General features: G+C 34.9%; 1 protein-coding gene, 1 long non-coding RNA gene and 1 pseudogene across 3 annotated transcripts; 2 read left to right on the top strand and 1 right to left on the bottom strand.

Moving 5' to 3' along the window:
• Positions 1-272: 272 nt before the first annotated feature.
• On the top strand, positions 273-4,568 carry LOC107938452 (U-box domain-containing protein 44-like; annotated as a pseudogene).
• On the bottom strand, positions 2,985-5,973 carry LOC107938453 (uncharacterized). Of its 2 annotated transcripts, XR_001694917.2 has the most exons (3): positions 5,704-5,925; positions 4,766-4,923; positions 2,985-4,491 (listed from the first exon to the last, which is right to left on the bottom strand). It is a non-coding gene; the product is annotated as an uncharacterized lncRNA (long non-coding RNA). The 2 variants fall into 2 exon arrangements; XR_005930384.1 differs by having other exon boundaries at positions 2,985-4,923; positions 5,704-5,973.
• Positions 5,974-12,586: 6,613 nt separating this feature from the next.
• LOC107938470 (acyl-coenzyme A oxidase 3, peroxisomal) lies at positions 12,587-24,859 on the top strand. The gene is made up of 13 exons (XM_016871639.2): positions 12,587-13,121; positions 18,682-18,799; positions 18,899-19,006; positions 19,130-19,302; positions 19,380-19,479; positions 19,602-19,676; positions 19,830-19,960; positions 20,271-20,406; positions 20,489-20,608; positions 20,978-21,124; positions 21,208-21,312; positions 21,395-21,496; positions 24,406-24,859. The coding sequence occupies exons 1-13, from the start codon at positions 12,658-12,660 to the stop codon at positions 24,643-24,645; spliced, it is 2,019 nt and encodes a 672-aa protein (XP_016727128.2). The 5' UTR covers positions 12,587-12,657; the 3' UTR covers positions 24,646-24,859.
• The last annotated feature ends 1,486 nt before the right edge of the window (positions 24,860-26,345 follow it).

Genomic DNA, 26,345 nt, shown 5'->3' with positions numbered 1-26,345 from the left:
AAGTTTTCTCAATGCTTTAATATAATTAGGTTAGTGGCCAAACCAATCAAACCACATATTTCCGATTCAATCAGTTTGACCTCCGATCTAATAGTAAATAAATAATTAAAAATTTATAAAATTGATTCAACTGCAAGTTTTTTTTTGGTTCTATTTTTGTTTTTTATCTGTTCTGAGTAATTTGTTCACAGACCTATTCAAACCTTATATCCGAACCAATAGACCGGATCAATTTGGTTCAAATAACATATGATTTTACTGAAAACTGGATATTAACATACTCTAATTAAGCTTTTCCGAATAACTCGAGCTACTCAAATTCAATAACTTCTTTCAAGAAAGAAAAAAAAGTCAAATTCATAACTCAAACTACTCAACAATGATCAAATTGAATTTAAAAAAAAAAAATTAAACTTATGATCCAGATAAAATATCCGTCGTCAACTGGCAGGCCGGCCGGTTAGCCCTGTTCAATGTTCATGCTCCACGAGTGCAAGGAAAATTTTCAACGTTGAACCCACGGCCCCAATGTATACGCTAAAACACAGTAAAAAAAGGGACTTTGATGACTTTTGCTGTCTCTGACATTTTCCTAGTATCTTCCATTACGGCATTTGTATATATAAAGCTCCAATCACCATCTTCTATTAATGTTAATCGAAATTGTCAATGGTCTTAAATTCCACTGTCTCTTTTTTTCTTTTTCAAACTTTCTCGGCAACCAAACAGCTTCAAGGGGTATTGACAACAAGCTCTGGTTAGCACCTTTTCTTTTCTTTTTCTTCTTTAGTTGGATTCAGTGTCACAACTGAAGTAAAACGACCCTTTTCTCCATTTTCGGGTTCGAAATTTACGGGGTCTGCTACATATGCCAAGCTTAGAGACAAGAATTTGATTTCTTACGAGCTTGTTTTGAATGTCTACTATGGACTTCAATATCGGGATTGAAGATGTTGGTGTAGCGATATTACAAGAGCTTTGGAACAGGGTAGCACTTCAAGCGGTAGAGCTGGCTAAAGAAACAAGAGATGTCATGATCGAGAAGGGTAGTTTTCGAGAGTTTTCGAGGAGTATAACGGAGCTGGATGTGCTTTTGAAGGCGTTGAATGTTCGAACAATTGAGGCTGCGATGGGTACGGAGTCTACGAAAGTGGCGTTGGAGAAGTTGAATGATAAACTACGGAGAGCTCGTAAGATCATTAAGAATTATAAGGCTGGAAGTCGCCTTCGGTTCTGGCTTCACTCACATTCGGTGCTCACAGAGATGTCGGGTTTGGCCAAAGATATTGCTACTACTATTTCGCCATTTCAGTTGAGTAATCTCGATATGGCACTGAACTTGAAGAGTATGAACGATGAGGTAATCGAGAAACTGAACTCAATGGAGTTCAGTGTGGCGGCTGCGACTGAAACGATTGCTTTGGAGATAGAGAATTCAGTGTCCCAAAGTAGTAGAAACAGAGAGAATGCTGTAAAGCTTCTGGAGAAGATCGCGGAAGCTGTTGGTGCCGATGCGAATGTGTCGTTGGTACAAACAGAATTGGCACTTTTGAAACAGGAAAAAGAAGAGATGGAAGTTCAAAAGAAACAAGCCGAGGCACTTCAGCTTTCGCAGTTGATGCAGTTGTTGTATAGTACCGAAATTGTTCCGGGTCCACGAAATGAGGAGGCCTCAACATGTCATAAGCAATACCCTATTGGTTCCTTCATATGCCCCTTGTGCAAGGAGATGATGGTCGATCCAGTTGCGGTTTTTTGTGGCCATAGCTTCGAAAGGAACGCAATTCAGGAGTACTTCGAGAGTGGAAAAAAAATTGCCCAACTTGCAAAGAAGAGCTTCAAAGTTTGGAGTTAACTCCAAATGTTAACCTCAGAAGCTCAATTGAAGAGTGGAAGAAAAATGATATGGACTGGAGATTCCAAGCAGCAGTTTCCGGAATCAATTCCGATGACCATATTAGGAAAAACCAAGCCTTGGACGATATGCAGGTTCTGGTGGAAATCTCTCATTATGCAGTGAGAGCTGCAGAGGAGGGGCTTCTCCCGAAGTTCGTCGAGCCATTAAAAGACACCACACTCAACACCAAGGCAGCAGTGAAATGCCTTTATTGCTTAGCTAAATATTGTGATGACCGCAAGGTAGGGAATGATTATGTTTTTACTTCGACATGTTGTGTTATCCATGAAATGTCTGAATAGTTCTTTTTTTGGAATTGCAGCGAGAAATCATTGAAGCAGGAGCTGTTCGCCGAATTGTGAAGCGGATCTATAACGGTGAAACGGAACTGAATGCTATAGCCATCTTGTTGGAACTGTCTAAAACTGAAGCTCTTGTAGAGAAAATAGGGAATACCAAAGATTGTATTCCCCTCCTAGTTTATTTGGTCAGTTATCCCAACCCCGAAATCGCCTTGAAAGCTCAAGACGTATTGCAGAATCTTTCATCCAACACACACTTTGTTGTGAAGATGGCCGAATCCGGATTCTTTCAGTCGTTTGTTGCTCGATTCAACCATGGTGAAAACAATGAATCTAAGGTAGACAAAAGTTGGGAAAAATTCGATGGAGGCCCTATTAGTAGGAGTTAGATTGTATTTTGCGCTCTCTACTAAAAAAAATAGGCAAAGTAGTCCCTTTGCATTAGATGAATGAGCAAATTAGTCTTTTCTTTTAAAAATTTCATTCATTTGTACTATTAAAAACTGGTCCCTGTACATTAGCATGAGGTGCATGTAGCATGCCATGTACAAGGACAAATTTACTCTTTGCTCTAACTACAAGGACTAATTGGACCTTTTTTTAGTGGAGAGGGCAAAATGTAATTTGACTTCCAGTACAGAGACCTCCATAGTACTTTCACCGACAAAAGTTATAGTGTGGTATATTTATCAAACGAACTTTTTCATTTGAAAGCCCTACTCTTGCAGCGGTCGGACACCAAGAGACTCGAGCATTGTTGGCGTCAGCATTGATAGAGATGCAACTCAAAGAAAACAGCATAAATGACTTGAAAGACAAACAATTTGTTCACAATCTAGTTCACATGCTAGCCACTAACGCCCCGGCATGTAAATCTGCTTGCATCAAATGTGTCAAGAAGCTCATACAATATCCAAAGATGGTAAAGCGGTTCCTATCGGACCCAGCGACAATACCGCTTGTGCTTAACATCATCTCATTCAGGTCAGATCCTATCCTTAAACAAGAAGCTGCCGAGATTCTAGCTCTGCTGGTACAAGCTTGTAAGCAACCGCAATTTCAGATATATCAGGGGCTGCAGGAGCTGCAATCCGAGCACAGTGTCGGTCTCTTTTTGCAGCTCGTAGAAAAATCTGAGCCTCAATTCAAGGTTCAGTTCTTACACCTGCTGATTGAGCTTAGCAATAAGTCAAAGACGGCTCAAAATCTTATTCGGGATAATGTGGATGCTGTCACTCACCTTTTCTCTTGCCTCGATAGCGACCAACCTTTAGTTCGAAGATGGACGATGAAGCTAATATATTGTGTGTCAGAAGGCGACAGGGTTCCACTCCCACCATCTCCGGGAAAAGAAACTGCCATCAACAACTTAGCATCGATCCTCATTTGCTCACCAGATTTTGAAGAGAGGTCCATTGCTGCAGGGATTATTAGCCAACTTCCGAAAGATGATATAGATGTTGATGAAATACTCTGTAAGACAGAAACATTGAAAGCCATTCATGAAGTGATTTGCAGTTCGGATGGAGAATTCGGTGGGATCGGAGCACATAATAATCAGGACAAGTCTCTACTTGAAAATGCTCTAGCAGCACTATTACGCTTCACGGGATCCTCAAAGCCTGAACTTCAGAAGCAAGTGGGAAAGCTTGAATTATATCCAGCTTTAGTTCGAGTACTTTCTACAGGCAACTCATTGGCCAAGCAGCGAACAGCCACTGCTCTCGAACACCTATCCAGGTCCACCAGCTCGTTGGTCTCCGAAGCAAGCATCAGAGTAAGACATGAGGACTCGAGGTCACTGTTTAACACAATAAATCTCTTCCCCAATATGTCTTGGTGCTGCTCGGCTTCAGCAGAAAACAAAATTTCATGCCCTGTCCATGGCATTGCATGTTCGCAGAGACATACATTCTGCCTTGTCAAGGCCGATGCCGTAAAGCCCCTACTGCAAACGTTAAGTGACACAAACTCGGGTGTTGCGGAGGCTTCCTTAAAGGCACTCGAAACATTGCTAGAAGATCACAGTACCTTGTCACATGCAACCGCTGCCATCGTGGAGAGTCAAGGTGTCGAGGCAATTCTGCAGGTCTTAGAGAAGGGAACCTTATCTGCCAAAACAATAGCATTGGACTTATTCCACAAGATCGTAAACCACTCGCGAATTAGCGGACCATCATTCCAAAGGTCCGAGGGAATCCTCATCCAACTGCTTCACGAGGATGCAATTCGGAAGAAAGTAGCTCTAGTGCTTAAGCAAATGAAAGTTCTCCCTGAACAATCCTCGTATTTCTGAATCATTTTGTTTAGTGTAAATAAAAAGAGCATGATAAACAACATGATTTTGAATGTAGTCTATTTATCCGGAACTTGTACAGGGTCATACTCGATTCTTACCCAAACACAACTTGAAACTAAAGCATATTCATTTTTCAGCTAGATAATGTATATCATTTGAAGAGTCACTGAATTATAACATTGTTGTGCGTGTGTGTGTGTGTATTACGAGCAAAAGTGACATTGCTAACTATTCAGCAAGTTGCAGAGGCTTCTGTTATACCCTTACCTTGCAATCCACCTTGGGTCCTTGTGACCATTACCCCGCAAGCTGAAGACACTTGCCAGCCTATGGTCTTGCAGACCCAAGATTTCGCAGTCCTGTACCAACAGGAGAGTAACTGCCATTCACACGTCACACGTATCCGTTCTCATGACAGTTCATACCTACAACAAAAATGCATCAGTAGGTCAGCAAGATTCTAAGAATCCGAAACCAATACGTGGCAACACATGGAACCTTTGAAATGATCAGGGACAACCCCTTAAAAGCTCACGGGCATCAAGATAAAAGGCCAAGACACTTTCTCTCCTCGAAGACTCAACTCTCAGCCCCCAACTCCCTCGAACCCCCTTTATTCTCCAATCCTCTTTGGATACCCATATTCCGATCACCCTAATCTCTCTACGGTTCTCCACCCTCCTAATGAACCATCACGAACCACCATAATTTCTTCCCAGGGGCGAAGGGAGGGGACAGGCAGGAGTCCCGACCCCAAAATGGAAAATTTTAGCTTTAGTCCCCAGAACTTACAAAATCTTAAGCTTATATATGGTAAAATTATAGTTTGACCCCCCAAATGTTAAAATTCTGATTTAAGATGTGAAGTTGTATTTTCAGTCTCATAAAAATATATAACTTAATCTCGACCCTACTTGCTTCTTGTATCAACAGTTTCGAATCACATTCCAATTCCATGAAACAATTCAATGGAAACCACAATTTAAGTTTTACACAAAATACAATTCATTTTAAGCATCAAATACTCTAACTGCTATAAACAACAAAACAAAATCCAATCGATGTGGGACAAACAAACTAATTCAGGGGGAAAGCAACATTTGAGGTTTCACAAGTTCATTAATGCATCAAATACTTAATTAGCCTGAAAGAAGAAGAAGAAGAAGAAGAAGAAGAAGAAGAAGAAGAATCAAAAACGAATTTACCATTTGCCATGATCGTTTTCAGAAAAATGCTGGTGCAAGTGAAAAACACCCATGCTGTTCTTACGAAACCCAAGCTGTACCAGTATTGTGTTTCTTTAGAGAAATTTGTTCAAGAATGGTGAAGTGAGCTCTGGTTTATTATAACAGTTGTTGATAAAACTGTAATGGCAACGGCAAGTTTTTAGCAACTTAAGAGGTTCTAAGAGAGGGGAAGTGGTTAAGCTACTGGGCCAGCAAGCTGAGAAGGCCATAGGGATTGGGTTGCAAAACAAAAAGGGCTTTACATAGGGCTGATTTTATTGAAAAGAAAATTAAGGGTAAACTACACCTAAGGTCACTAAACTATTAGTAAGTTTATGTTTTAGTCACTCAACTTAAAAAAAATTTAAAATGGTCATTGAACTATTCAAAAGTTTTCATTTAAGTCACTAGACTATTTGAAAGTTTTTATGTAATTCACTGGGTTGTTAAGTGTTTTCTTTTAAATGTTTAGCTAGCGAGCGTCCAAGTAATAATTTGATGATCTGTACGATGGATTATTACCCATCGATGAGTAGAAGAATATACCTTAAATCTAAGTTGAAGTGTCAGAGATCAATGAAGAAAGCTGTTTAGATTTTGATGCACAGATTCATGACATTTAAAGTTATTTCATAAAAAATGAATTGTAAAAAAGAGGGGGAAGGAAAGCTTTCAATAAGTGCAAGCGATGTGAACATAGAAGGCCATACAGTAGTAATTTTAACGGCTCAATAACTTAGATGAAAACTTTCGAAAAGTTCAATGATCATTTTGTAACCTTTTAAAGTTAAGTGACCAAAACTTTAATCTACTAATAGTTTAGTCATCTTAGGTATAGTTTATCTAAAAATTAAGTCAACTGAAAATTGATATTTTTCGTGATTTAAATTTTTAATTATGTTCGGTAATTTATAATAAAAATGTAAATAAAAAAGCGTTGAAAATGATAAGGAGATACTTATAACTTAGTATGTATTTGATAAAAAATTAAAAATTTTCATTTTTTTAATTGTATTTGATCATGATATTAACTTTTTACTTGATTTAAAATTTTCAAGAAAAAATATTAAATATGAATAAGTAAGTCGGTAGCTACTTATAGCTTAAATTTAAAAATATTAAGTTGATTTTATTTTTCAAAATTTTATTTGAATAAATTATTAAATCATTTTATTAAAAATTAAAATAATCAAATTATTATTTTTAGCTTTTATTCAAAACTATTTAAAATAAAATAAATAATATCATATTAATAAAATTAAAATTATGAAAAAATAAATTTTTAAAAATCCAATATTTACTATTATAACAAAAAAATTATATTCAGTACTTAACTTAGTACTTTTACTAATGCATTAAACGGTTTTATAATACAAATTCAGTGCTTGTAAATTTCAGTTCTAAAAATTTAATACTTAATTTTCAGTTTTATCAAATAGACCCTTAATATAGATTTTCTTTTTCCAATTTTTTAGTTTTTAATATTATTCTTTACATATTTTACTTTTAAAAATATTAAAAATACATTTACCAAATATTCTAATTATATACTATATTTAAGTTTAACCCATATACCAATATAACTTAAATTTAGAAATTAATAACAACACCTTACTTTTGTGAGAAATTATCAGCAATTGCTATAAAAAGGTATAGGTGAAAAGACGTCTCTAGTCCCTCTCAATTTTGTTATTAGGAAAATTGGCATCTTTCAAAAATAATAATAATAATCTTTGACAACTTTAAAAGTGACTGACAAATAAGTTTTTAAAATTTATTTTTCAATACTAAATTGAAATGTGGAGTTAATTTTACAGCTGATTTTATTGTTGCAAAAAAATAATGATTTTTTGGTTTGAAAGTATATTGTATTCGATAATTATATTTAGATTTAATCAAATTTAGAGTTGTGTCGGGTCAAATCCCCAAAGGTAAATTTTTTTAGTGATGTTTTATCTACTCATAAGACTCGAATCCAATACATTATTTAAGAGGATGCATTGAGCTCTTTACCACTCGACCTACCATGTATTGGTATGATAATCAAATTTATTAAGTACCGTAACAAAATGACTTTAAGTTTCATTTTCCATACATGAGGGAAAAAATTAATGTCTATAATATTCGGTACCTAAATTTGGTTTTAATGTTCAATTTAATACTTGAATTTAGTTTTAATGTTCAAATTAGTATTTTTGTTTTTCTAATTGATACTTGAGTTTTTTTTTGCGCAATTAAGTACTTAAGTTTAGTTTTAATATTCAATTTGATACTTGAGCTCTTTTTTTTCTTGTCCCAATTAAGTACTTGCGTATTTTTTTACTAGATACATACCAGATATTTTTTAGGTCACGTGATTCCATTTGGTCTAAGACTTCATTTGGATGGATAATGTGTTTGCCTCCGACGAGATTGAAAATAATAGTGGCAATGAAATGAGATTAGTTACTATAATAGTGAGATTTAATATTGTAGCAATGGGATTAACAATAATGGTGGGGTGTGTGTTTTCAAATACTGTAATCGTGATAATGTGAAAATAGAAAATGACTATTAAGAATATTAGATTAGAAATGATATATAATAGAGTTTTTAAATTATTTTATTTTATGAATTTATTTAATATTAATATAGTTATACTAGATTCATTGAAAAATAAAATAAATTAAATTAGATATTCTACAATCAACAGGTATCGAGTGTAATGATAAAACATATGATATTCTTTTGAGATAATTATTAAGAGAGGTAATTAGATCTGTCAATGGGTCGGGTCATCTGACCTTAAGGCTCTCCCATAAAGTGAGAGTGTTTGGGTAAAATTAGAGACCCGAAAAATAGGTTTGGGCTAAAAATAAGACTATTTAGAAAATATGTCGAGCCTCGGGTAAGATTTTTTTAGTTTGAACCCAACTTGATTCAAATTTGCACAAAAAAGGATTTGTTAACTGTTGCTTTTTTGCTCTTTTTTTTTTTACTGTTTTGTTGTTGTTTTCTCACTATTTTGCTACAATTTCACTATTATGTTGTTATTGTTTAGATATTATATAACTCTTGTTTTATTGTTAATTTTGTTACTACTTTAGAGACATTTACTTGTTAAGTTGCACCTATCTTAGTGTTATTTAAGTATAAATTTTTTTTAAAATTTATTTTTAATTTGTTAGGAAACATTTATTTTGATTTTTTAGTATGTTTGATGTATTGTATTTTTAAAAAAATTATATATAACTAACATAAAAATTTTAATATGGCCGGACCAAGCCCAAGTTTTAGCATTTTTACCTGAGTTGAGTTTTGACAAAATTTTAAGCGTATTTTTCGGACTAAGATTGAACTAAAATTTTGATTAGACCCAACTCAAATCCAACCCATGATAGAAGTAATCATAAACCCAGGGGCGTAGCCAATGGGGGGCTGGCATGGGCCTCGACCACCCTTAAAATGGAAAATTTTATTTTAGGCCCTTGAAATTTTTTAAAAATTTTAAATTAGTAAAGGTAAAATTACACTTTGGCCCCCCCCCTAAAATTATAAAAATTCAATTTAATCCTTTAAAAATTATAAAAATATAAACTATAAAAAATTAAAATTTCATCTGGCCCCCCCTAAAAAAATGTTCTGGCTTCGCCCCTGTATAAACCTCAAAATTATCGTTAGATAAACATAAATGATACCTTATAGGCAATTTAAAATATTTAAAAAATTCTAGTTAGAACATAAATAATTAAATATACATTGTTTTAAAAATGGAAACACAAAGAAATCTCAAAAAAAAAAGCATAAAAACAAAAAGGTTGGATCAAAATGGAAACAAAAATAATTAAAAGAAAAAAAACAAAAAAAATGATTAAAATGGAAACACAAATAATTAAAAAAAGGAAAATAATTAAAAGAAAAAAACAAAAACAAAAAACAAAAAAAAAATTGATTAAAATGGAAACACAGATAATTAAAAAAAAAAGGAAAACAAAAAGATTGATAAAATTTATGAGCCCATAGCTCAAGCCGGCACCCCTATGTATATCCCCCTTTCTATATGATATATTATCATTACCTAATTTTTTTTTATAAAATAAAGTTTAAAAAATTGCTACATTATAATGATTTTTTTATAACATATATTAAAATAAAATACATTGATACTGTAAATGGTTGACTGTGGATTATGACGGTTGGCTTTGTTTTTTTTTTTCCTTTGATTTTTTGGATGATAGTTAGATCAAATCAAGTGAAAAAATTTTGATTTAGTTAAGTTAATAAATTTTATTTTATTATTTTAAATTTATTTGAAATTTTAATATATATATATTTAAATAAAACTTAATTTTGGAATTCATATAAATTTATAAACTTTTGGAAAAAAATATTTTGATTTTTTTGGTATTTTTTAGAGGGACTAATTTGTACATTTTCAAAACTGTTAGGGATTTAAGGGATATTTACATGAATTTATTATTCAAGTTGTAAAATTCGACTCAACTAGAATTTAAAAAATTAAACTACTTATCTGAGTTAATTTAAAAGAATTAAATAGATTGATTAGATTAACTCGAAAAAAAAAACAAAATTTTTGAATTACCCCTAGAATTGAAAACATCAAGTTAATTATTTTAAGTTGAATAATGGAGATTCATACAAAACCTAAAAGCTGCTATTATTTTTTTTAACCAATAAGTCCTCGTATCTTAATTGTTGTCGCCACCAATTATATAATATTAATTGCAATTTTGTAAATGTTAAAATATGTGATAAGTATATACAATTTTCACAAATTTGAAATTTAGTTATTTTATTTTTCAGATTTCAAAATTCAGATTCAAGTACAATTGTTAATGCTATTAAAATTATTTTGTTAAATTCAGATTCATTACAATGTCGTTTTTTTAAGTTACATGGATACCGAGTGAGTATTTTTTATAACAAAATATCAAATTAACAAATTTAATAGAAAACATTTAACTATGTTAACAATTGGATATGAATTTTGAAATATGAAAAATAGAGATATTAATTTTCTAAAAATAAAACTGTAGGGACTAAAATATAAATTTATGAAAAGGACAAGAACATATAGTAGAATTTAACCTTTTGTAAATGTCGGAATTTAAAGTCAACTCTTATAAAATTAACAAAAAGTCAACTCTTATCATAAGCGACAACGTTTATATAAAGATTATTATAAACCGATGGAAAAGAACGTTCGTTATAGTCTATGGGCATAAAAATAAAAAAAAGGTTTAAATCTGTTTTAAGTCCCTGTATTTTTTATATATTTAATTCTTTTTACTTTCAATTTTTTCTTTTTACTTTCATTTTCCTGTAATTTATGTATGGCTTAAAGTACAAGATTATTAATCCACAAACTAAGTTTATCTCTTTTACTTCTCAAATATAAAAAAAATAAAGAAGAAACTAAAGAAAGTAAAAAAAGAAAAGAAGAAAACAATTAACTTGCTCAAAAAAAAAAAAGTACATGGACAAGATGTGGAATTTAGCCTAAATTTTTTATTTGAAAATGATGATTTAACGTGTTATGTCATCTTGTCATCACCCACAATTAATGACTCGATAATTATAATGTTATAAATCGATAATGTTAATTACTATTTTATAACAAATTAGAATTTGATAATCAAAACATGATTTAAACCAATGACTATTTCTGAAATTTACCCAAATTTTTTTTGTTGAAATCAAATCTTCTTCTTCTTCTTCTTCAATTTAATTATTATCTCTGCAAATGCCAATAAAAGAAACAAAGAGAAAAAACAAAACCTAAATTTCAGTCCATCGACCTTTCCAAAGAATCCAATTACCATATTTGTCGTCTCAAAGTCCTTGTATCTTAATTGTCCTTTATAAATTCTATTAATTTCATTCTAATTTTAAAAAAATCTACAAATTAATTATTAATTTTATAAATTGTATCATTTTAGTTTTAATTCTTAAAAAAATAAAAATAAATAAAAATTTATTTTACAAAAAAATACAAACAAAAGTATAAAAATAAATTATAAATAAATACTCATTTTTCTTTTTTTTTTTCTTTCTAATATTAAATTTTTTATTAAATATTATTTTATAAATAAAATACATTTTTTTGAAAAAAAAAGCTCAAAAACAAAACATAAAGCAGATTCAAAATTTTCTCTTTTTTGTTTTTTTAGTTTTGTTTTCTAAATGATAATTAATTTATTATATGTCTGGCCTTGATCATTAGTCCTCTTAGAATTTATGAGTGTTAGGCATCACCTTCAACTATAATTACTGGCATCAATAATCCTTACTAGATTTCCATATCCTCCGTCGTTGTGCCGTTCAACTAAGAATCAGACACGGAGTTGCCAACATGGCCTTCCACCTACCAGGTCTTTAAGACTTCATCCTTACTTGTATATCTCCAATTGTACCTACCCTTAGGTTGTAGTATTGATCCAACTGAATATGCTTAAATTTTCTTTCAAAGTTTTTCCCCTTAAACTGTTATATTTATAAGATTATTATTTTATTTATAAAATTATTATTTTATTAAATAATTTTCATGTTAAAAAAAGAGTATTAATTTATTTATAAATATTTTTATAATTTTGTATATATTTTTATAATTTGATCTAATTTTTTTTTATGAAATAATGATATAACTGTCACATCATCTTGTTGCTATATCGTTAAGGACGGTTAACGGCTCACTGACCAAAATATTACAAGGCAATAATGTTAGTGGCCATTTTGTAACAAATTAAAGATTAGTGACCAAAGTGTAATTTAAACATAGATAAGTGACTATTTTTGCAAATTTTTCAAACTAAAATTTCTATAAATACGTATATGTGGCGCGTAATTTGAAAACATAGTACAAATCAAATCAAATTTTCTTCTTCTTCAATTTTCTCTGCAAATTCCAATAGAAAAGAGAAAAAAGATTCCACAATGGAACGAGCTTTCCAACGAACCCAAATTCTCACCAATCATCTCCTCCAATCCTCCACACCATTGCCGTCCCAAACCCTTTCTTCGAATGCTTGTTTAAGCTACTCACCGCCTGAACTTTCCGAGAACTATGCGTTCGACGTTAAAGAAATGAGGAAGCTGATAGACAGCCACAACTTGGAGGAACGGGATTGGTTGTTCGGGTTGATGAAGCAAAGTGAGCTGTTCAACCCGAAGGTAAAGGGAGGGAAGGTGTTCGTTTCCCCGGACTATAACCAGTCGATGGAGCAACAGCGGGAGATGACGTTGAAACGAATCAAGTATTTGCAAGAGAGAGGAGTTTTTAAAGGATGGTTAACGGAGAAAGGGGAAGAGATTGAGATGAGGAAATTCTCTGGTTTTGAGATTTTCAGTATTTATGATCATTCCCTCTTCACTAAGCTTGGAGTTCACTTCCCCATGTGGTGCGTTTTTAAAAAAATTAATTTAAAAGTACTGCAACTTTATGTTATTGTTTTATTTACTTTCTTCAAACTGTAGAATCTAATATATTTTGATGATTCTTGTATGGGTTTCGATGGAAATTGAGGTAGGCATAGTGATGAGGATGGATAGTGTGGATGCTAATTCGGATATTTTAATTATTATTCGCAGCATATTCGGAGGGGAAGCATATGTATTAACTCTTGCATATTCAATGTTTGGATTTGTTGCGGAAAGGGTCGATTCGAGAACTCCGATATGACTACAAGTAAATTGACCGGAACGAAAAATAAAGTGAACACAAGGATTTACGTGGTTCGGCTTTAATGCCTACGTCCACGGGCAGAGGCGAAAAGAAATTTCACTATAACAAGATGAAGATTACAAGTGTTTTACACTCAAGACACAACCCGAGAACCTCACAACTCTCAACCCCTATAGAAAACCCGAAAGCTAAAATCCTAGCTTTCAAAGAACAAGCTTTGCTCTCTCTTGGTTTGGGATGATTAATATGGCTAATGAACCTCTCTATTTATAAGAGAGTTCAAGGACATAATTGTCCAAAACTTTGGCAAAGATTTGTGGTTGAAAATGGACACCAACAACCATCCACTAATCCACTACCACCAACAACCCACTACCAACAACAACAATCCACTACCAATTTTAAGCCATTTCTTAACAAATCTCCACCTTGGCTTGAAATTTACCAAGCTGAACATCATAGTGAATTCCTCGAACTGGATCACCTCTTCCAAACGCCTCTCTGGCGCTAATCAATCCCGAATACCTATCAAGTCCAAGCAATGCTTGAACTTATATGCAGGGATCACCTTAGTTAACATATCTGCAGGATTCTTCTCGGTAGCAACCTTGCTGATAACAATGTCACCTTGCGTAACATGTTCCCGAACAAAATGATATCTGACATCAATGTGTTTGGTCCGTTCATGAAACATCTGATTTTTAGTCAGATGTATGGCACTCTGGCTATCGCAAAATACAACAGTGAAATCCTGTTGTAAACCCAAACTGCTTACTAGACCTTTCATCCACAATGCTTCTTTCACTGCTTCTGCTAACGCCATATATTCCGCCTCAGTCGTAGATAAGGCTACGGTAGACTGTAACACAGCTTTCCAACTAATGGCTCCTCCAGAATAAGTGAAAACATAACCCGTCAGAGATCTTCTTTTGTCCAGATCTCCAGCATAATCAGAGTCCACATAGCCCGTGACACTGCTAGTGCAGTCACTCTGATCATATACCAAGCATAAATCTGCAGAACCTCTCAAGTACCTGAGAATCCATTTCACGGCCTGCCAGTGTTCCTTGCCAGGACAACTCATGTATCTGCTGACCACACTAACTGCATGTGAAATGTCTGGACGAGTGCAAACCATTGCATACATCACGCTTCCAACTGCACTCGAGTATGGAATGTGAGACATTTGCTGCTTTTCTTCATCAGATTGTGGTGACAACTCTGCAGAGAGTTTGAAATGTGGTGCCAACGGAGTACTCACAGTTTTCGCTTTATCCATGCCGAAGCGTTGAAGAACCTTTTCAATGTAGTTCTTCTGCGACACACGAAGCTTGCCTGCCTTGCGATCTCTGTGAATATCCATGCCCAAAATTTTCTTGGCAGCACCCAGATCCTTCATCTCGAACTCACCACTCAACTGCGACTTTAACTTGTTGATTTCCGACATGTTTTTGGAAGCAATTAACATGTCATCAACATACAGCAACAAATAAATGTGCGAACCATCTGAGAGCTTCCGATGATAGACACAAGCATCATAGTCACATCTTGTGTAACCATGCTGAATCATGAAGCTATCAAACCGCTTGTACCACTGCCTTGGGGATTGTTTCAATCCATATAAAGACTTCTTTAATAGACAGACATGGTCTTCTTTACGAGGAACTGTAAAACCCTCTGGTTGACGCATGTAGATTGTTTCCTCGAGCTCACCATGCAAGAACGCCGTTTTTACGTCAAGCTGCTCAAGTTCTAGATCAGACTTGGCCACCATGGCAAGTAATACACGAATGGAAGAATGCTTTACGACTGGGGAGAAAACTTCATTGTAGTCAATCCCCTCTTTCTGAGTGAAGCCTTTAGCAACCAATCGTGCCTTGAATCTAGTTGCTTCAACCCCTAGGATGCCTTCCTTTTTCTTGAAGACCCATTTGCAACCAACTATCTTCTGGTTACTTGGCGGCTTAACCAACTCCCAAGTATGGTTCTTGTGAAGAGATTCTATCTCCTCACTCATAGCAATTGCCCACTGTGCCGACTCATCACACGTGACAGCCTCATTATAACTGGAAGGTTCTATACCAATGGACTCCGCCACACTGAGCGCGAAAGACACCAGATTAGCGTAACGCGGATTTGGTTTGATTTGTCTCTTCGTTCTTCCAGTGGCAATGCTATATGGTTTTTCTTGAGGTGACTCATCTTCATCGGAATCTTGCACCTCAACTTGATCATCCTGGACTGAAGTACCTTCCGTAGGAATTGGAGCGTCCACCTGACACTCCACCTGCTTCTCAACACCGTGATCTCCCATTCTATCTGACACCTCCTTTTCCCGGGAATTTGTGGTGGATCGAAGCATGGATGACTCATCAAAAGTCACATCTCTGCTGATGATGAACTTGGACGAAACCGGATCAGGACACCACAACCTGTATCCTTTCACCCCTTGGCCGTATCCAAGAAATATGCATTTCTTCGCCCTCGGTTTGAGTTTTCCCTCATTTACATGAGCATACGCAGGGCAGCCAAACACTCTTAAACCAGAGTAATCAGCAGGAGAACCAGACCATACTTCCTCAGGAGTCTTCAGCTCAATAGCTGTTGACGGAGATCTGTTAACCAAATAACAAGCAGTATTAACAGCTTCAGCCCAAAATTCTTCACCGAGCCCAGCATTTGATCGCATGCAACGAGCTCGCTCCAAGAGAGTTCTATTCATGCGTTCTGCAACTCCATTTTGTTGTGGTGTTCGACGAACAGTGCGGTGTCTCACTATTCCTTCATTTTTGCAGAACTCATTGAATTCACCTGAGCAAAACTCCAAGCCATTATCCGTCCGGAATCGCTTGATCTTCTTTCCTGTTTGATTTTCGATCAAAGCTTTAAATTGCTTGAAGTTGATGAGAACCTCATACTTGCTCTTCAGAAAATACACCCAAACCTTTCTCGAGTAATCATCGATAAAGGTAAGCAGATATCTGTAACCACCTTTAGAAATTGTCGGAGAAGGCCCCCAAAGGTCAGAATGGAAGTAATCCACTGTGCCTTTTGTCTTGTGAATCCCAGTGCTGAACTTTACCCGAGTCTGCTTACCGAAGACGCAGTGCTCACAGAAATTCAACTTTCCTGTACACTGCCCAGACAATAATCCTCGTTTGCTTAGCACCGATAAGCCTCTCTCGCTCATATGCCCGAGCCGCATATGCCATAACTTCGTGGTGTCAGAATCTAGATCATCTGATGATGACACTCCCGCAACACCTGTAACCGAGGAACCATCGAGGAAGTAAAGGCCCCGCTCCAAATTACCACGTATCACAGTCAAAGCACCCGAGAATACCTTGAGAACTCCACCTTCAGCAGAGTACCGAAAGCCTTTCTTGTCCAACGTACTCAAAGAGATCAAATTTTTCTTCATTTCTGGAATGTGCCGAACATCAGTTAGAGTTCTAACAATACCGTCAAACATCTTTATACGAACTGTGCCAATCCCCATGACTTGACATGCGTGGTCATTTCCCATTAGTACTGAACCAGAATGCTTCTCGTATGTTGAGAATGCATCTTTCGAAGTACTTATATGAAATGTAGCTCCCGTATCAAGAATCCATCTCCCACCAGCGTAAGAGTCGGATACTGCAAGAACGATCTCGGCATCACTTGAAGAATCTGCATCAGCTACATTCGCACGATCATTTTGTTGCTCCTGTGATTCTGATTTCTCCTTCCTTTTCGGACAATCTACCTTCATGTGCCCGTACTTCTTACAGTAGTAGCACTGTATTCTCTTCTTGGACTGCGATCTAGGATGGCTTTTACTTGAACTTCCACCCTTTGCCTTGGATCTTCCTCGAGCAACCAAGCCTTCGCCTTCATTGTTTTCGACCACCTTACCAGTGATTTTCTTCCTCAACTCACTGGAACTTAAGGCATTTTTCACCTCCTCTAGAGTCAGGTCATCACGACCGTACATCATTGTATCAACAAAATTCTCATACGAGGGAGGCAAAGAACACAAAACAATTATTGCTTGGTCCTCATCATCGATTTTGTTATCGATATTATTCAAATCCATGATAATGGAATTGAATTTATCCAGGTGCTGGGAAACAGGTGTACCTTCCTCCATCTTCAGGGCATAGAGTCTTTGCTTGAGGTAGAGCCGGTTCGTCAATGACTTCGTCATGTACTTGCTCTCTAACCGGAGCCACAAACCGGACGCGGTTTTCTCATCCGCTACTTCTCGTAGCACTTCATCTCCTAGACATAGCAGAATAGCACTATGTGCTCTTTCTAGCATGTCATCCTTTTGCTCTTCCGAAAGCGTGCTTGGTAATTTATCTTTACCAGACAATGCTTTTAGCAATCCTTGTTGAACCAGCACTGCCCGCATCTTGATGCGCCATAAACTGAAACTATTTTTCCCGGTAAATTTCTCGACATCATACTTAGTCGATGAAACACTTGTAGCCATAATTTGGAACCTTTGAATGAATGATAATATTTTCTTCCTGATGTGAAAGATCAGACAAAGCTGCAGTCACAGGGCAATTCAGAAAATATTATCACTCCTTCAACTACGCTCTGATACCAATTTGTTGCGGAAAGGGTCGATTCGAGAACTCCGATATGACTACAAGTAAATTGACCGGAACGAAAAATAAAGTGAACACAAGGATTTACGTGGTTCGGCTTTAATGCCTACGTCCACGGGCAGAGGCGAAAAGAAATTTCACTATAACAAGATGAAGATTACAAGTGTTTTACACTCAAGACACAACCCGAGAACCTCACAACTCTCAACCCCTATAGAAAACCCGAAAGCTAAAATCCTAGCTTTCAAAGAACAAGCTTTGCTCTCTCTTGGTTTGGGATGATTAATATGGCTAATGAACCTCTCTATTTATAAGAGAGTTCAAGGACATAATTGTCCAAAACTTTGGCAAAGATTTGTGGTTGAAAATGGACACCAACAACCATCCACTAATCCACTACCACCAACAACCCACTACCAACAACAACAATCCACTACCAATTTTAAGCCATTTCTTAACAGGATTCATTTTAGATAAGGGGATTCGAATATTAGAATCTATTATTCAAAATTGCTTCACTATTACAAGTAATGTCATTTAATTTAGATTCAAATTCGGGTTTTAAAGTAGTTTATGTGTATTTCGACATATCGAGTCTGCTATCATCCTAAGAACTACATGTAAACAAATGTAATTAAGTAGAGTTAATGGCTTCATTTGATTGCCTTATATATGCAGGGGAGGTGCCATCCAATTTTGCGGTACAAAACACCATCATGACAAGTGGCTGAGGGACACCGAGAATTATTCGATCAAGGGTTGCTTTGCAATGACAGAGTTGGGGCATGGAAGTAATGTATGTGATTTGCTAACTGGATCAGAGTCTTTTTCTATGATTTTCTATTTAGTCATCTACTTTCTTTTTCCTGATCTATTCTGGCATTACTGTTTTCAGATTCGCAGTCTTGAAACAGTAACAACATATGATTCAAATACAGGGGAGTTTGTCATTAATACGCCTTGTGAATCAGCTCAGAAGTTTTGGATTGGTGGGGCAGCCAAGGTACGCTTGTCTTAGGATCAAGGCCATTTTTCCCTGGATTGTTTTGTATTTTTATGAACCAGTTTTGCATATATGCTGAAATGCTATACTTCTGCTTCTTTGCTGTTGCTTTGCCTCTTTTAGCATGCGACGCATACAGTTGTGTTTTCACAGCTACATATCAATGGAATCAATCAAGGGGTTCATGCATTTATAGTCCAAATCAGGGATGTTGATGGTAACATATGTCCAAACATTCGTATTGCTGACTGTGGTCACAAAATTGGTTTAAATGGTGTTGATAATGGTCGAATCTGGTAATTCGAAATGTACTTTTCACCCCGACTTCAATATTTTTAGTTCTAGTCCAAAAGGTTTACATTCATGATTTCAGGTTTGACAATGTACGAGTGCCCAGAGAGAACTTGTTAAATTCGGTTGCTGATGTTTCCCCTGATGGAAAATATCTAAGTTCGATAAAAAACCCAGATCAGGTATATTCCTATTTGAGATGATTGATATCTGCTTCTAAAGTTGTGTGCTGTACAACAACAGGGTGCTTGTTTTGCTGGTAATAATATTTTGGTGGCTCTTACTGTCTGTTGCTTTAATTCAGAGATTTGCTGCATTCATGGCCCCTATGACAGTAGGTCGTGTTAATATTGCTATTGGTGCGGTTTACCAATCAAAGGTATCTTCAGTATCTTTTATCAGTTTTAAGCTTCTTATTACTTTTTATTGGCAAACGAGCATTGCATATTTTTGTATGTTGGGATGTGGGGTGGCATTCCACTAATACCAAGCGGAAAGTTCATTGATATCATGTCATTGCTCTCACTTTTAGGTTGCTTTAGCAATTACCATTAGGTATGCACTAACAAGGCGGGCTTTTTCTCTCAAACCAAACGAGCCTGAGGTCTTATTGCTCGATTACCCAAGTCATCAACGCCGACTCTTCCCTCTTGTTGCAAAGACGTAAGTATATCTATGTATTTATCTTATGATGCTATAGGTGCTGACTTTGTTTGTGCTTGAACAACTTCTTTTTGGCATATTAAACAAATAAACATCACAAGAATATATCTTGGATTGAAAATCCTTGTGTTTGGAATGTCAACTAACTCAATTATAAGATCTTAGCCTTTACTTGGTTGCTAATTTATTCAAAGTTGTGGCTTGTGACATGTTTATGTGGCTAAGTCGTGTATTGGAACGAGTAATAATTTAGTTGGGCCAGCTAGTTTTGATCATTGCTCCTTCATTTATTAGCTTTTTTATGCTGCAGTTATGCTATGAGTTTTGCAGCAAACTACTTGAAAGTGCTGTATGCGAAGAGGACACCTCAGTCAAACAAGGGCATTCATATAGTTTCAAGTTCATTCAAAGCTACTTTTACTTGGAATAACATGCAAATACTTCAGGTGAGCAACAAAGAATCCTGAATTAAGTTGAATATTTTAACTGTAAGTGTCATTACAGAGATTCAATCGTTGAACGGTTCAGGAATGTCGTGAAGCTTGCGGCGGACAAGGGTTAAGGACCGAGAATCGTGTTGGTCATCTGAAAGGTGAATATGATGTGCAATCCACTTTTGAGGGTGATAATTTTCTTCTGATGCAGCTGGTAATTTTATTTACTGTTTCCTGACTCTTTTTTTTTTTTTGACACGGTCGACTAGTTACAGCTTACAATTAAAATTAATTGCCCGAAAACATGTCCTCAAAAGTGAAAGGAAAGCATCCAGATGCAAAACTGAGAAATGAGTCATGTGTGTGTCTTTCAGGTTTTCATTGAATTTAGTTAAACAAAAATCAAGATGGTTGACCTATAATTTATGTAGGTCAATCTTAATCATCTTCCACAATAATTCACTATATTTATTACAACTATCCACTAGGATCAAGCTTACTGGTCTATTGCTTACTTTAGTGGCATATATAGAAGTATTAGAACAGTAATACACTCTATTTATTACAACTATGTTTAAAACAGGTCAGCAAGGCTCTTTTTGCTGAATACATGGCAGCTCAGAAAAGAAACAAGGTTTTCAAAGGTCTGGGCTTAGAACACATGAATAAACCCTGCCCTGTCATTCCATCACAGCTTACTAGCACTACCCTCCGATGCAGTCAATTCCAGGTAATATAAGAGTATCATCAGTTGTTCTGTTTCTTAATGTACCATATTAAAATCCTCAATGCCTCTAAACACTGCTATGTCAGATGGATGCCTTGTGCTTAAGGGAGAGAGATCTTTTGAATCGTTTTGTTGCGGATGTCTTGAAATGTAAAGCCAAGGGAGAAAATACAGAGCAGGCCTTTAATACAGTGAGGAAGCACTTCTTTTATCTAAATTGCTATCATTTTCTTGACCTTTTAATCTAATTGTCACATCACTTTTGTACACTAGTGTTATGAGCTAGCAAAAGATTTAGGCAGGGCTTTCTCGGAACAAGCAATATTTCAAAAGTTTGTTGAAGCAGAATCAACTCTACCTGCTGGTTCATTGAAGGTGAATGTTATTAAATGTTTCTCATACAAGCATCTGACAGTAACTTAGATTTGGTATTCAGCATAATTTATAATCTGAATGACTTGGCCAGCCATTTCAAAGCCGAACCTGGACTTACAAAATTGAAAAGCCAATAGCTTGAGCTTGAAACGACTAAACTCAAGCATGCTAGAACCTGATTGTTATCTTTAGTATTGAAAAGGTTGTTGGATCTGATCTGAATGAACATCTTGACTCCCCAGCCTGAATTGACTTGAAAAGTTAATTGATGCAAGACCTGGTTTAATCCCTCTTTTTGGACTTCAATGCCAACCTTGGACTTGAACCCTTCGGACGTAAGTTTTCCTTTAGACCAATAGCTTCTTGTCGTTTAACTCAAGCACGAAACAACTCAAACCTGACACTATAAAGTTCTCTAAAGCTGTCCCTAACTGCCTAACTTGGCACAAATCAAAGCAGAGAGGTTGAATATAAATTTATAGTTATTTGGTGAACTGATGTTAATGGAGGTGTGGCTTGAGTGTAGAGGCAACATGATTATCAAGCTTTGTAGGATTCATTTTGCAGGTTTGACGGTTTAATCTCTATTGCTTTTCTGTTTTGTCCCTTGTTCTCCTGTTTTATGGTGAAGAGCTTGTTACGAAATTGAATTTTGGTGACTTTAATTAGATATCAGGGGTTCCTTTTTCATAATGACGTTTTTTCGTTTCATTTTTGGTTTCTAATTTCAAAGGTGATCTGGAAGGAATTTGTTGGGTTGAGGTTTTTTTTATCTTGATTTGGTTCTTCTGTTGCTTATGAATTTTTTTATCTTGACTTGGGATCTTTGAAGCCTTTAATGTTGGTGTTTGTTATTTGAAATTTTGCTTTTGGTTCTGGTGCTTCCATAAGGCTTGGTCAGAGTTTTTGTATGTTTTATGCGCTTGTTCTAGTGGTTTACATTTTTGGGTATGATTGCAACAGGGTTTAATTGTGAGTGGTTATGGATTTTATATTGCTGCCTTCTCTTAGTTTTTTCAATGATGTAGTGAGCTGCTGATTTTGAGGACTATGCTTGTGAGTCTGGGTTGTTTTATGTTCAGGATTTCTTTTGGTGTTCTAGGGTGCATGATTCAGTTTTTTTTAGAATGGAGTTTCCAAGGTATCAAAAATTCCTCAACACTTTTGGTGATTTGTGTTGGAATATGGCAACAGGTCTTTTAGTTCTGTACTTTCATGGCATGGTGATTTGCCATCATGATCTGTTTAAATTAGTTGCAAGAATCCCAGTTCACAAATCGCTAAAAGTACCATGGAGGCCCTTGTACTAGGAGTCAAATTACATTTTGCTCTCTTTACTCAAAAATGAGCAAATTAGTTTCTATATGTTAGATCAAAGAGCAAACTGATCATTTTATTAAAAATTTCATCCATTCTTACTGTTAAAAATTGGTTTTTGTACCTTAGTATGAGATATATGTGGTACTCCACGTGCTATTTTCTGATTATTCCATCAGCTGCGCCAGTTTTTAAGGGTACAAATAGATGAAAATTTTAATAGACTGATTTGAAATTTGATCTAATGTACAAGGACTAATTTACTTATTTTTTAGTAGAGAGGGCAAAATACAATCTACTCTTAATACATATGTTACTTTTATCTTCACAAAGCTGTGTACCATGGTTCCAAAGAGAATACGGTGACATTGGTGTCTGAACTTGGTTTCGTTTTTAGATCATGTAGTGAATGTCTAATTGTTGAGGAAGCTTTGATTTTTGCAGCATTATAGTGATCTGTTTTAGTAAAGCCTAGTGGTTTTGGAGGTTTGGATATTTTTCAAGGTTTCTTTTAATGCTTTTCTAGCTCACTTTGGGTCTGGTCTGAGTTGGTTTATTGCCAAAGGATGCAATTTTAGATGATTTCTTAAGGCATTTGAAGCCCTTACTCTCTTTATGGACTGGTTTAAGATAGATCATATATGGGTTGCTTTGAAGTTTTTAAAGCTATTTAGAAGTTCCTTTTCACAGGGTTTTAACCTGTGTCACCTGTGTACCAGATGGGAGCTATTTACAAGTTCCTCTGCATTTGTTTTTGGTGCTTAAAAACGAGTTCCAATGCAGAAATCTTGGTGTATGCTTTGGAGTTTCTTCTTGTCGAAATATTTTGGTGTATCATGGATTAATAATGCAGCCAAAGTTTAGTAAAAGTACGATGGAGGAACTTATACTAGAAGTCAGATTGTATTTTGTCTCGTCTATTAAAAATATAAACAAATTAGTCTTTGTACGTTAAATCAAAAAGCAAATTAGTTCTTTTTGTTTAAAGTTTTGTCCATTTGTATTGTTAAAAACTGGTATGGTCGACGGAATAACCGGAAAGTGACACGTGGCACACCATGTGTACCTTGTGTTGATGTACATGGATCAATTTTTAACAATAGAACTAGATGAAAGTTTTAACAAAATGACCTACTTGCTCTTTGATCTAATATACAGAGATTAATTTGCACAATTTTTTTAGTAGAGAGGGTAAAATACAATCTCACTCTTAATATAGGAACCTCCATGTTACTTTTTTAGCAAAAGTCTGGTTTTTTAAGTGCTTACTTGTATTGCATTATATTATATTTTCTTAGTTTATCTGGGTGTATGTTTGGGCCACCTACATTGGACTTAAACCCTTCTAAAGTCATTTTGCCACTAAACCAGTAGCCCAGTGTCGTTAACCTTAAATCCGAAACAATTCAAACCTAACATGTATAGTTTTCTAAAGCTGTCCCTAACTGTATAGTTTCAGGATATAGTAGGATGAATATGGCCCGAAAAAAAAGATAAACCGAAAGGTTGACTTAAATCCAGTAAACTTTACATGTTCCTCAATTGAAACCTTAAAAACATGCTTCTAGTTTTCATTTTTTTTCTTAATGCAGAATGTCCTAGGTACATTGAGATCATTATATGCCTCGATTTGTATCGAAGATGTTTCGTTTCTACGATACGGGTACCTATCAGTGGACAATGGGGCCAATGTAAGGAGAGAAATAACAAAACTGTGCAATGAACTTCGACCTCATGCACTTGCTTTAATCAGTTCCTTCGGCATCCCCGATGCTTTTCTCAGCCCCATAGCTTTTAACTGGATCGATACGAACTCGTGGTCTTTGGTTTAAGCACTGATAAATGTAAGCATTTTTACCTGCAATTCCTTTTGTAAGGTTCTTTTAAGATAATGGGGTTCTATGTAATATTTTGGTCTCTTTAATGCAGAATTGTGACCAATTTTAGTTTACCATAAGGTCATTTTTAATAAAGAGAGCCTTCATCAACTGCCTGTAATGTAACCTTCAATAATTTATATATATATATAGAATTATTTATTGATAACATTTGGTTGAGTTTTGGGAGTATTTTTTGGGACCATCCATCATTTTTCATGCTTGTGATAAGGTCCCTCGGAATAATAATTTGTCTATGGGTTTTGTTGTGATTTGGCATCACGTGGTTGTCACGTGTGGCTCTTTCGAGTCTTGGCGATTCGGGTTCTCAACTCATTTATGAGTTTGTTTCTTAAGAGCTCAGTTTTGGTTGGTGTCCATTGCACTTATTGATTCAGGTCAAAGATGTGTACATTGTCATAGCGGTAATGATCTGCATAGAGGTTCACTGCTTCAAGGGTCTATCGTGATGGCTGAGAGTCCATGACAGCTGAAAGGGCAGTCTGATCCTGCCGGGTTGTCTTATTGCTCTCATTCTAGTGGCAAGGAGGCTTGATTCAAGTAGAGGTGGCAAACAGGTGGGTTTGAGCAGGTTCGGATCAACTTAGGCTCAAGCATATTTTATCTTGAGCTTTTTCAGGTTCGAACATTTTTAGGCTTAACTTTTTTAAATTTAAGCTCTTTTGAATTTAATTTTTCTTGATTTTGAATCAGTTCAAGTTGGCCAGGCTTAAATGCATTTTCTCGAATTAAAATTTTGTATGTAATATTTTTTCTTTATTTGTATGTAAATTTATGATTATATAATATATATTATTGTTTATTTAAATTATTATCTAGTCACAAGTTTGAAAAACTTTTAAATTAACAAAAACAATCTTTGTCATTATTATATTAATAATTTGATGTTGCAATAAATTTTATTTCAATATTGAATTTTGAATATCTTTTAATTTATTTATTTTTGATTAAATTTACTAGTTTGACATTTTGAAATAAAAAATGTATAATAACTCATTTGGCCCTCTAATTTTATAAATAAAAGTCATTTTATCTCTTAACTTAATTTTCGCCTTTTTAGCCTTTAAATTATAATTTTTATCAAATCATCTCAAAATGGATGGAAAAACTTCTTTTTAACTTTTGCTTGCATACATGTGGATTGCATGTGGATAACACGTTAACAACTAATTAATTTTTTTAAAAATTTAAAATAATTATAAATTTATAAAAACATTTTTTAATATTTTTTAAATTTTAAAAATTCAATTGAACACTGATCTGTCATCCATGTGCACGCCAGATCAGTAAAGTTATCAAATATTAACTTTTTCACTAATTTTAAGATGATTTGGTAAAAAATGTACGTTTAAAAATTAAAAGGTGAAAAATTAAATAAAGAACTAAAATGATTTTTTTTGTAAAATTAGAGCGTTAAATAAATTATTATACCAAAATTATATTTATTTGGTAGTCAAATAATAAAAAATTTAATGCCATAATAAAACTTAAATTTAACAAAAATAATTTAACGGTATTCATGCTTTCAACTACTTTACTCGTTGACTATAAAAACACCATCTTTCTTTATAATATTTAACATAATAAATTTAAATTAAATTAATGAAGGAGGGATAAGGCATGCATGCATTTAT

The sequence above is a fragment of the Gossypium hirsutum genome, chromosome A01 (assembly GCF_007990345.1).
Source record: "Gossypium hirsutum isolate 1008001.06 chromosome A01, Gossypium_hirsutum_v2.1, whole genome shotgun sequence".
NCBI classification, from domain to species: Eukaryota; Viridiplantae; Streptophyta; class Magnoliopsida; order Malvales; family Malvaceae; genus Gossypium; species Gossypium hirsutum.
The sequence above is the reverse complement of the archived record's forward strand: the minus strand, read 5'-3'. Positions and strand labels throughout refer to the sequence as shown.

Bases quoted from the DNA above. Each gene is read 5' to 3' on its own strand.
- LOC107938470 (XM_016871639.2), top strand. From the start codon at position 12,658: ATGGAACGAGCTTTCCAACGAACCCAAATTCTCACCAATCATCTCCTC. The intron at 19,961-20,270 runs GTAAGTATATCT...TTTATGCTGCAG, and splicing joins TTCCCTCTTGTTGCAAAGAC to TTATGCTATGAGTTTTGCAG. The intron at 20,609-20,977 runs GTAATTTTATTT...TGTTTAAAACAG, and splicing joins ATTTTCTTCTGATGCAGCTG to GTCAGCAAGGCTCTTTTTGC.